The following is a 12,171-nucleotide window of genomic DNA, read 5'->3' as shown; positions in this document are numbered from 1 at the left end:
CTCAGATGCTGAGGACAGTGACATTCCTGCTGCTGCTCAGGCATGTCTTGGGTCCTGTGGCTGCCCTGAGCAGGAGTTAGCTGTTTGGATCTCTGTGCCTTTGCCAGTTGTCCTGGTTTGAGGTTAAATAGGACCAATTTTGTTCAGTAACTTTATTTCTTAGCTGGGCCTCCTCTAACTACTGAAATTAACAGCATATTGTGCAGACAGTGTTCACTCTCTCAGAGTCATAAGACCAATTGTTTGTAATTGATGCCCAGGCATGGTATGCAGAGAGGCTCTTGCTTATACTTATTGCTGTAACCTCCACAGGCAGCTGACTTTGTTATTTGCCCTGTTGGAGGGTTGGAAGTGGAAGAGCGTAGAGGGGTTGCATCTGTGGGGAGGATTGGACAGGACAGGTAACCCAAAACTGACCAACAGGGTATTCCATCCCATCTGCCTTATGCTCAGTATAAAGATGAGGGATCAAAGGGTCGGCGCTCCTTCTGCAATGACCAGTGTTTGAGGAGGACTCTGTCTGTTTGTCTGCCTTTGATCCCGATCCCCACCCTAAATCCAGATCGGGAATCCAGTTCCCATCCATCCCTGAATACTGTCTGGGACTTCCCCAGTGCCAGCCGGTGACGTGATCGTCATCCTGGGAGTTTGATAAGGTTTTGTATATATTTCATTATTTTCTTTTTATGTAATTATTAATATTTCATTGAAGTAGTTTAGTTCTTTCTAAACTCGTAAGTCTCTTTTTCCCTCCTCTGCCTCTGTCTTTAAAGAGAGGTCAGGGGGAGCATCTGTCAGTCCTATCTGGGGTGCCCCACATCCCCAGTGGCCAGTTTGGCCTAAAACATGACACCACTGCACATGGAGTGACAGGGACAGGCTCCTTACATACTGTATGAGTCAGGGATCAAACATGGGCTGCTCTCCACATGGGCCGAATTTTAGATTATTTATTAAATAAATTAAAAAGTAAATTTCAGGGAGGTGTTTTTTCAGAGACCAGACATGCCCACAAATAGCATGATAATCTGTTAATTCTTTAGGTGCAGAACAATTACGGTGAATTTTTTTAAATGGCTTAGTTAATAGTGTTTCTGAAGAAAAAGAAAAAGTGTTTCTGTCAAGAAATCATTATCTTAATTACACACAGACCTATCTGTTGCCCTTTTACATAGAGGACAAACTGTTTCTGCATTAATATGATTCTGTAATGCAAAACTGCCTCTTTGCATATCTTATTTGCTGTTTAGGAATGTTCAGCTTTGGTATCAAGAAGTATGGTCTCTGAGATTCATATTGAAACATTATTGTGGCTTCAACTCTGGTCAGAATTACTTCTGAATGAAGAAGGTTTCAACAGAAAAATTGTGATGAGATTTGAACATATTCATGTAAGAGGAGTTTTATTCAATCTTAGGCAGTTTGCTTGAGAGTGTAACAAATGAATATAATAAAACTCAGTGCAAGACTGTAAAGAAGGAAAAGGTGATTCTAATTTTAAAGAAAACTAATTTCACTTGTACTCATTCTCTCATACTAAGCACCAGGACATTTGTATCTGTGTGGTCAGGACAGGATTTCTTGTGGTTATACAGATGACAAAGGATGCTGGCTGTTGAGTCCTTATCACTCAACATTTCCTTAAATGATGTTGACAAACTGGTTTCTGGACAGGCTCTGGCTTCCTGTGACCCTTTAGTAATGGAACGATCATTTTCCTTAGTGTCTAGTCTTGCTGTGTCTTGCTGTTTCAAAATTGTTTTCCTTGTCTGGAAACAAGATGAACAGCTCTGGTGCAGGCACATCCACAGTGGAGCCAGCTGATCTCAGCGAAAAAGGGACTTTTTCTGAGCTTTTTTTGAGCCAGGGAAGTGCCAAGGTGGCACAGGGACCTGCAGGGAGCCGGCAGCTCAAGCGAGGGCAGCTGACATGAAGGGGCATCATAGAAACATGGTGGGATGACCCCTACAACTGGATTGTTGGCATGGAAGGCTACAGGCTCTTCAGGAGAGACAGGCAAGGGAAACGAGGAGGCAGTGTTGCCTTATATGTCAAGGAGCAGCTGGAATGCATGGAGCTCAGCCTAGGGATGGATAAAGAACCAACTGAGAGCCTGTGGGTCAGGATTAAAGGGAAATCGGGAGCAGGGGACATTACGGTGGGGGTCTGCTACAGGCCACCCGACCAAGAACACCGAGCAGATGAAGCCCTCTATAGACAGATAGGGGCAGCATCACATTCACAGACCCTGGTTCTCACAGGTGACTTCAGCCACCCCGACATCTGTTGGAAGGGTAACACAGCCAGGCATAGGCAATCCAGGAGGTTCTTGGATTGCACTGATGACAACATCCTTCTCCAAGGGGTTGAGGAGCCAACGAGGAGAGGAGCTATGCTGGACCTTGTTCTTACCAGCAAGGAGGGGCTGGTAGACAGTGTCAAACTCAAGGGTAGCCTGGGCTGTAGTGACCGTGAAATGGTCGAGTTTGAGATCCTCGAGGCAGCGAGGAAGGTGCGCAGCAGGCTGACCACCCTGGACTTTGGGAGAGCTGACTTTGGCCTCTTGAAGAATCTGCTTGGTATTGTGCCATGGGATGAAGCACTGGAGGGAAGATGCGCCCAAGAAAGTTGGTTAATATTCAAGGACCACCTCCTCCAAGCTCAGGAGCGATGCATCCCTACAAAGAGGAAGGCAGGCAGAAAAGCCAGGAGGCCTGCATGGATGAACAAGGAGCTCCTGGACCTGATCAAAAGCAAAAAGGAGGCCTATAGGAAGCGGAAACAGGGGCGGGTAGCCTGGGAGGAATACAGAGGAATCGTTTGAGCAGCTAGGGATCGGGTTAGACAGGCTAAAGCCCAGATAGAACTAAATCTGGCCAGGGACATTAAGACAAACAAAAAATCCTTCTTTAAGTATGTCAGTGAGAAAAGAAAGACTAGGAGAGATGTGGGCCCTCTCCGGAAGGAAACGCAAGAACTGGTTACCCGGGACAGAGACAGAGCTGAGGTACTCAATGACTTCTTTGCCTCATTCTTCACTGTCAAGGACGGCAGCCTCACTGCCCATGACACAGAATGCAAAGATGAGGATTGGGAAAATGGAGAACCGCCCACTGTAGGTGAAGATCAAGTGTGAGACCACCTGAGGAATCTGAAGGTGCACAAGTCCATGGGACCTGATGAGATACATCCACGTGTCCTGAGGGAACTGGCAGATGAAGTCGCTAAGCCACTAGCCATCATATTTGAGATGTTGTGGAGGTCTGGCAAGGTTCCTGCCAACTGGAAAAGGGGAAACATAATGCCTATTTTCAAAAAGGGAAATAAGGAAGACCCAGGGAACTACAGGCCAGTCAGTCTCACCTCTGTGCCTGGCAAGATCATGGAGCAGATCTTCCTGGAAACTCTGCTGAGGCTCAGAGAAAACAAGGAGGTGATTTGTGATAGCCAGGCATGGCTTCACCAAGGGCAAGTCATGCCTGACAAATTTGGTGGCCTTCTACGAAGGGGTTACAGTGGCAGTGGACAAGGGAAGACCAACTGATGACATCTACCTGGACTTGTGCTAAACGTTCAACACTGTCCCACACGATATCCTGGTCTCTAAATTGAAGAGACGTGGATTCTACAAATGGACCACTATATGGATAAGGAACTGGCTGGATGGTCACACTCAAAGAGTTGTGGTCAACGGCTCGATGTCCAAGTGGAGACCAGCGACAAGTGGCATTCCTCAGGGGTCAGTACTGGGACCTGTACTGTTCAACATCTTTGTTGGTGACATGGACAGTGGAGTTGGGTGCGCCCTCAGCAAGTTTGCCAATGATACCAAGCTGTTTGGTGAGGTAGACACGCTGGAGGGGAGGGATGCCATCCAGAGGGACCGGGACAGGTTGGAGAGGTGGGCTCAAGCCAACCTCATGCAGTTCAACAAGGTCAAATGCAAGGTCCTACATCTCGGTTGGGGCAATCCCAAGCACAAATACAGGCTCGGTGGGGAATGGCTGGAGAGCAGCCCTGAGCAGAAGGACCTGGGTGTGCTGATTGACGAGAAGCTCAGCATGAGCCAGCAATGTGCAATTGCAGCCCAGAAGGCCAACCATATCCTGGGCTGCATCAGAAGAAGTGTGGCCAGCAGGTCAAAAGAGGTGATTCTGCCCCTCTACTCCACTCTCGTGAGACCCCACCTGGAGTACTGCATCTGGCTCTGGAGTCCCCAACATAAGAAGGACACGGACATGTTGGAGCACGTGCAGAGGAGGGCCAGGAGGATGATCCAAGGGCTGGAGCACCTGTCCTATGAGGAGAGGCTGAAAGAGTCAGGGCTTTTCAGCCTGGAGAAGAGAAGGCTCTGGGGCGATCTTATTGCAGCCTTCCAGTGCCTAAAGGGGACCTACAGCAGAGCTGGGGAAGGACTTTTTACTAGGGCATGTAGTGATAGGATGAGGGGGAATGGCTTTAAACTGGAAGAGGGCAGGTTCAGGTTAAACATTAGGAAGAAGTTTTTCACTTTGAGGGTGGTGAGGCACTGGAACAGGTTGTCCAGAGAAGTTGTTGAGGCCCCATCCCTGGAGGTGTTCAAGGCCAGGCTGGATGTGGCCTTGGGCAACCTGGTGTAGTGGGAGGTGTCCCTGCCTATGGCAGGGGGGTTGGAACTGGATGATCTTCATGGTCCTTTCCAACCTAAACCATTCTATGATGCTATGATTATATGGCTTGAGTTCTGTTCCTCGTTTTCTCGCCACCTTATCTTTGGGGCTTCTATTTGTTGAGTCTGGTTATCTTGTCACTTGATTGCCTGCATTTGCCATCAATTAACACAGGTTCTTTCTTTTACCATTTTCCATTGTTTCTCCCGATGCAGTCACATGCCTCAGTTTCTATTTATAGCTTTTCTACAAATCTTAGCATTTCTGTTACAGATCTCTACAAGAAGGCACTGAGCAAAACCCAAGGAGACCCCTCAGTTGTCCACAACAGCATGGGACACATTTGTGTCAGTGGTTTCTGAAGAGCAGCTGGGTGTCCTGATCTGCCTGGGAGTACCAGTGTTAGGCAGTACTCTTTCTGTTGCTAGATACAAACCTCCTTTGAAAAAGATTGTTTTTTGTATTTCTGTATTGCCTAAAGTCACAATGTTTCTGTTAGTGAACTAAAGAAACCCTCTGCATTATAAGGACACTAATAACCATCCATTCACCATGGATGCGGAGGAGTTTTGTGTCAGGCTAACGTCTAGCATAAACTGAAGTGCTGTTAATGAAGATTATTCATAAGTTGTGTGTCCGTGTCCTTGGAGTTCTCCTTACCTCCCAGTATTCCTCCCCTATATTTTGTAGCCCTGTCACCAGTTGTCTTTGTACTGGTTTCCTGTATTGCCATAAACAGATTCTTGCTTTCCTGTCTCATCATAAAAATACCATTTACTATTCACACATATCTACCTCCATTTAAATAGGAGAAAAACAGTCTCAGCAAATTGGAGCAGTGCTCTAGAAGATCAGACAGGCTGCACAAATGCCTGCTCCCTGAATCTACTCATCCTCTTCAAAGCTGTCTTGTCAGGAGTTAGGCGTCACATTTTCCAGTTTTGTTTTCATCCTGACGTGTGTCTAATAACTGTAGGGTTTTTAAAGTGAATAGTAGGGGAAGACTTTGCCAGCAGTTCTAGTTAGCTCAGAAATGCTTTTATTAGTTGAAGTCATACTTCTTTCTGAGGTTTTTCTCAAGTTTGTGGTGTTTCTTCAAAATACATCTTGGGAAGAACATGGCCCTGTCTCACACATCAAAGATGATTCCAGAGGTTGGGGTGAACATGGTGTGGGACTGGCAGGCACTGCCAGAGCATGGTGTATGGCTTCAGGCTAAAGCAGGCGCGCAGGGTTCATTTCTCACAAGGGACACAGACAGGTATCTGTCCTACAGAACCCTTTTTACTGCTGATTTCATAGGAAAACCACAGATCTTTCTTGTCGGGGCCTGGGCCTCAGCTCTGGGCCAGACTTGCAGGCGGCAAAGCCAGTGTAGTGCATCAGCACATCCCAGAGCATGACGGGCCTCCCATACCAGTGCCCAGAGAGCTGCACTGATCAAGGGCTCAGCCCCTACAAGGGTTTAGAAACAGACTGCTAAGCATTCCAGTTCTGTTGGATGAATACAAATCTGGTTAGGATCTCACTCTTCAAAGTCATCAGGTGTTAGGACCTTCAATCCACATACTTGGAAGGACAGACGGATAAAGCAGCTTCTCTCTTGTGCTAATTACTCATGGCCCATTCTGTCTCTTCCCAGCAAAGTGACATCCAAAACAAGCCAAGTACCAATTTTCCTCATGGCTGAACATTAAGAATTATTAAGTAAAGCTATGAAACATGCCATTAAAGGAGATTTCAGTCCCATAATTATACACAGGGACAGTAACTCACAGACAGAGTACGCACCAGACTATTAGCAAGCTATAGACACTGTCAGTAAATCTCAGTGGGACACGAGCCACTTTCTTGTTTCTGTTTCCTACCACAGCAAGCCTTGCAGGGGTGCAAGAGTTGCTTCTGTGTCAATAGTTTAGTACCCTCAATCCAGTAACTGCACCAGTGCACAAGGGCATCAGAAGACAACATGTCTGAGGCAGTGAATGTCATGTGTAATAAACAGTTAAGCCTTATGATTAGTTAGAGCTTTGGTTTGCAAGAATTAAAGTCATGTAACACGTCAGCAATCCTGCTGCTTGGGCAGATGATGTGTTGCTGTATTCATTAAGGAGCAATGAAAGGTACTGAAAAGTCCTTGCAGGGACTACTAAGGCAGACCAACAAAAAATCCTGAAACCTACCCCAACCTGCTGTGTGGATACAGCTTGTTTGTGAGAACACAACCAAGAGGACATTACTTGTGAGATGAGGTCCTTGTTGCTAATGAAGGAAGCCTCCAGTCCTGTCAGAGGGCAGGAGGTTTGGGGAGGATAATCTCATTTTTCTGTGTACACAGAACTGACAGGAGATGGATTGAGTCCCATATTCTGGTCATGCAGACAAGCACATTGTAATTTCTGCCCCCCTTCATGAGCTCACACACAAAGTGACTTTTCCAAGGCTCACAAACATTTTCCAGTGTTTGCACCCATCCTACATTTTGCTGTTCAGTAGCATCTGCAGCTGTGGTGCTGCTGACCTGATCCTCGCATGCATGTGCAGGGTTTGCCCAGCTTGCAGGCTGCTGTTGCCTGGCATACAAGGTGGTCCACCTGCCTGTTGGGGACATGCCTGAGTGCTGGCCAACCTCTTGTGGTTCCACACCTCTACAGAAAGTCATGAGTGGCACAAGAGAAAGAGTTGCAGAGCCGTGTGGCAAGGCAGGCTCTCAGAACAGGCTGTCGTAGGGTGATGGCAGGGAAGGGATTTTTGGCATGTTCCCAAAATCCTTAGAGCCAAAGGGTCTGATAAGTCATTCTTGTGCTGAGAGAACCATTACTGGAGGTTTTAATTGTGACACTTCAAATGCACATGGTGCTGTATGCTCCCGAGCAAGACAAGAGCCATTTTCCTCTGCCTTTCCCAAGAGCCTTTTGCAGATGCACGGCAGGAGCCCAGCCTGGCATGAAAGCGATGGAGCTCCTGCAGTGGAGAGTGGGCTCTGGGGCCTGTCTCTGGCTGTAAATCTAACCAGACAACTTCAATTCCTACCTCTGTGTGTTGCAAAGGGGACCTTGGTGTTGCCTGCAAGTGGGGTGAAACAGCATGTGCTAAATTGTTTAGTTTCCATGGCACGTCTGAGTACCAGCCGCCTCTTCCCAGCCAGCCCAGAAGAGCCCGGGAGGCCATACAAGTATTCAGAGGCATCTTTCTGCAGGAATATGAGCTCCAGAAGAAGGTCTAGCTCTGATTGCTGACTAAATCTTTCCATTTCAGTGTTCAAAATGCTATTCAAGCCAGTTTCTGGACGTGTTTGAAGCCCATCACATGGCCGTGGACTCAGTCAGCTGGAATCCCTACCATTTGAAAGTCTTCATTTCCTGCAGCTCTGACTGGACAGTCAAGATCTGGGATCACACCATCAAGTAAGTCCTGCTGGGTCTTGGCGTGGGCAGAGAAGTCCAGCCTGACATGCCAGCTGCACATGTCAACTCTGCTTATACCTCAGTCTCAGTTTCCCTCTTAGGTGTTGATATTGCTAATTGTTCTCTTATCTCTGTTTTTGGGGCTGATGACTCAGATTTTTACTCCCCAGGTATGAGGTATAAAATTTAGCATCATCTGCTCCAGGAACTTGCCAAGCAGTGCAGCTCAGCACAGAGCCTGACTACTTTGTTTTGGACCTGACTTTCTTCAGGCGGGACCTACTGTGGCAGGGTTATTCTTCTGGAGCAATGCTACAGAGATGTCAGGGGCTGGCTTATGGCCTCAGAGGCCAGACACCTCCTAAGAGCCAGAGAGGCAAAAAAACCCGACTGGAACATTTAAAAGTCCATAAGGAAGTTCAGAGTTAGTTGTTGAGGAATGTCTGGTTTCAATCAGGAAATCGATTTTGTTGTAAATCAGTCAGAGTCAAATATTTCCTTTTGCCAATATTGCTCTAATATTCAGTGTTGTTGTTAGAAGTCCAGAGACTGAAAATCACTTTTTCCTATGTGATTATTAACCAGAGAAACTCCATCTTGCTCTGTGTGTTGGGGGGAAGCTTTCAAAATGCTTTCAGAAAGAAAGAAACTTGCTACCTTTCTTCTCAAAGCAACAGGACAAATCCTGACCCATTTGAGTTGATGCTCAGCTTTGCTTTGCCTTTGGCTCAGACCCCAGCTGGTATCTGACTTAGAGAAATACCCAATCTCCCACTTCTGCAGCCGGCCTTGAACAACACAGGCTACAGCATCAAAATGTTTATAGCTCAGTGTTTGACTTCCAGAGCAGCATGTGTTTAAATGAGTTCTTCTCCCTGGGTCTTTTTTTACAGGACTCCGATGTTTATTTATGACCTGAATTCTGCTGTAGGGGATGTTGCGTGGTCCCCTTACTCCTCCACGGTCTTTGCTGCAGTCACCACTGATGGCAAGGTGAGAGGCTGGGAGCAAAACTGCTCTGATTTGAGATGAAAGGAAGTCAAGGGAGATTAGGGTTTAGCATGGGGATGGGTCCGCCCAATCCTGGCCAAGCGTGTCGGGGAGCTGCAGATCCCCCACTGGCAGGAATCCACCACAGTGACAGGCTGAGTTGGCTGCAACTTGCCTGAGCTGCTTGCCTTAGGATGGCAGGGTCATTTTGGTAGCTCAAGGCCCTAAAACTGTTCATTCCTTTTCACTCAGTCTGATTACGGAGGACACAGAAGTCATAAAACAAGAGATGAGGAAACCTGGGCAGCAGCATTTCTTATTCCTTCTTCCCCTAAGGTCTACCACACCTCTACAAGCAACAAGGCCAGAAATCTCTCAGCTGCATCCCAACCATGCAAACAGCTGATGTTAAATCACAAATCAGAGATCTTTTAGCAGATGCTGAGGATCAGCTGCACATCTCACTGCAGCCTTGACAAACACATCAGAAATGCACGTGGACTCTCTCCTCTAAGTTCAGGTGCTTCTTGGGGGCCACCTCCCACCCCCCCCCCGGCCTCTAGCATAAGCAAGCCAAACCTCCCTGCAGTCTTAATTTGTTCCTCTTACTCCGGGGATGGAGATACTCAGAGGACAGAGAGGAAAGCATGATTCAGGGAACAGGCTGCTTTTTCCTATGCTTTCCTGCCCTTGACGTGCATATCTCTGGGTATGAATTGCTCAGTCCTCGACACTGCTCCTGCTGCGTTAAGGTAGGTGTTGCGAATGCATGCAAGTCCCTGCTTGCTCTCATGTTGACCACATCAGCGCAGGTGTGCAGCTTGCACGTGCCATGAGAAAAACACTTAATACACTCTGTGTGAAATCAGGTTATTAACCAGTGCACCTCTGGGGATGGAGAGATGATGCTCCAGATCAGAGCACCCCTTGTATGAGCTGACATCAGGGCATTGGTTCTGAACCTCCAAGATAAAGAGAAGCAATAGAATAAAGTGGTTATATACTTATATTGATATTAAAAAATCAATTATAGTAATATGCCTAGGGTCAGCCAATAGAACTTTGTTCCAATTAAGTAAAATCAACATTTTGCCACTGTGTGAGGCTGTCTCTCAGAGTAATGATTTGGTAATGAAGTACTTAGACCAGTCCTAATATTGAGACAGCAGCAGTTATACTTTTGCCCCTAGCCATCCATCCTAGTAGCTCAGATGGTTAATTTGGGCCTGGCAAGTAGCCAGGGCACATAGTTATCCATCAACACTAGTTTTGTACTAAGACCACATTGCTCTGTCACCATGGGCTGTATGTTTTACTGGTATAAATTGGAAAAGTCTGTGCAGTTTGGCCAAATTACTCTAGCAAAAATATGGCCTTTATATATCTCTCATTGAATTGATGCCTTGGCAACTTTATTGCAGTTTAACCTTTATGTTATAGCAAAAAATTCATTTCACTGATACACTGTCTCAGGCTATGAATTTGTCTCTCCCAGGCTAAGCAATAGAAATCTTTTCACTGGGGCACATGGTCTCCCTGGGAAGCTCAGGATGCCACAGCCTGCAGAAAGCAATGTTGGTGCTCTTCCCTTGCAGGCAGGCTCAGGATTGGCCCCTTTGTTCATGGATCTGCCGGTCTCCATTCTCCCATATACCTAATGAAGGGCCTGCATGAGTGAAACGAATGCATTCAGTGCTACACATCCTCTGACTTGTTCTCTACAAGTGAAGTTGTATGTACCCCCAAACCTGGCAAGGGTCCTGCTGACATTCACAGCTTTGATTGAGTGCTGGGGTGAGTGGTGCAGAGAACTGTGAGTACCCCAGCTGTGTCCTGGTACCTAACAGTGGGCAAGAGGATGGAGATGTCTGCAGGCAGTGATACTTCCTGGGCAGCATGACCAGATAGAGGGTAAACAATGGGCGTACTTGCATTTCTTATTCATGTGGTCAAGTTTCTGCAGTGATAGACCATCTCTAGGGAGGCTTCGTCCTGCTCACTTGGGCCAGTTTTTTTTTGTCAGAGCTTTATGTGCTGCAGAGAAGTTCCTATGGACTTGGCAAGAGTTTGTGCAATGGGGTCTTTCCATCCCACCCCTATCTTGTCCTAGCCACTGCTGCAGTCACTCTAGTTGTGTTGTTGCAGAGTCACATTAGCTGCAGCATCCACGGGCCTGGAGCTTGCATAAGGCGATGGATAAGACAGAAGACTGCCTGACGTGTCAGCACTGCACCCAGGGTATCTAACCTTGACTATCCTACCTTGGATCTAATTCAGTAATCCTAATTAGATCATAATCTTGTAGGATCTAGTTCTGCTTTATGCCTTTAATCCCAAACTCTGAGAAGGGTGGCCACCAGCCAGCAGCAGCCCAGAATTGGGCTGCCTAGCAGCAAAGGTTCAGGCAGGAGCTGCTGTCCCATTGCAGTAGGCTGGCCAGGAGTGATGCTAATAGAAATCCTGGGCTTCTGTATTAGCCACTAACCGTGCTGGTTGCAGCAGGGTGTGTCTGTGACACAGTTTATTTTCTAATTTGAACAGAACCTTCTAGATCTGCAGTGGAAGTGGAATTAAATAGTTGTTTACAGCCTTTTCGTTCCTAGACATATTCCATTTTGTAGCAGAGCGCAGTTCTTGGGAATAACTCAGTGCCTCGCAAAGAGCAGTCTCCGTTAATGCTGGGAAAAAGTCTACATTAAGAGGATACAGAAAACTACAGGACGACAGCCAGAAAATAAAACATTAAAGGCTTCCTGTTCATAAACACCCTCTATCTTTGCATCGGCACATAATTATGCCTGCAAACTTGAAGGTTGCCTGGAGGTGGTTTTAAAATCGGGCCCTAATTGCAGTCTTAAAGGGATACCTGTCGTATTTTGAAAAACACATTTCCTTATTCAAGCTGATGCTGTGTGTCCAAAATGTGTGCATCAGCCTTCTAACTCTTCAGATTGACTTGGAAATTGGGGCATTTTAGAATCTAAGAATCTCTTAATGCCCACGAATCCAGGAGATGGGGATTTAAGAAAAGCTGTAAATATCAGGGGCATTATGATAAAATGTGTGAAATGTGTGTGTTGGAAGCTGGGCATCTCCTTTGGACAGCACCACCTCTTCATAAATAA

At 46.7% G+C, this 12,171-nt stretch overlaps 1 protein-coding gene across 1 annotated transcript in view; it reads left to right on the top strand.

Annotated features, from left to right (window-relative positions):
- Nucleotides 1-12,171, top strand: part of DNAI1 (dynein axonemal intermediate chain 1) — a gene marked incomplete at both ends in the record, with an annotated part of 159,602 nt that overhangs the window by 105,891 nt on the left and 41,540 nt on the right. Inside the window, 2 exons of the mRNA XM_082497836.1 lie at nt 7,908-8,056; nt 8,950-9,049. Coding sequence (XP_082353962.1) covers nt 7,908-8,056; nt 8,950-9,049 — 249 coding nt within the window. The remainder of the gene's footprint in view (nt 1-7,907; nt 8,057-8,949; nt 9,050-12,171) is intronic.

The sequence above is a fragment of the Vanellus vanellus genome (genome assembly GCF_965231255.1).
Source record: "Vanellus vanellus genome assembly, chromosome: Z".
NCBI lineage: Eukaryota > Metazoa > Chordata > Aves > Charadriiformes > Charadriidae > Vanellus > Vanellus vanellus.
The sequence above is the reverse complement of the archived record's forward strand: the minus strand, read 5'-3'. Positions and strand labels throughout refer to the sequence as shown.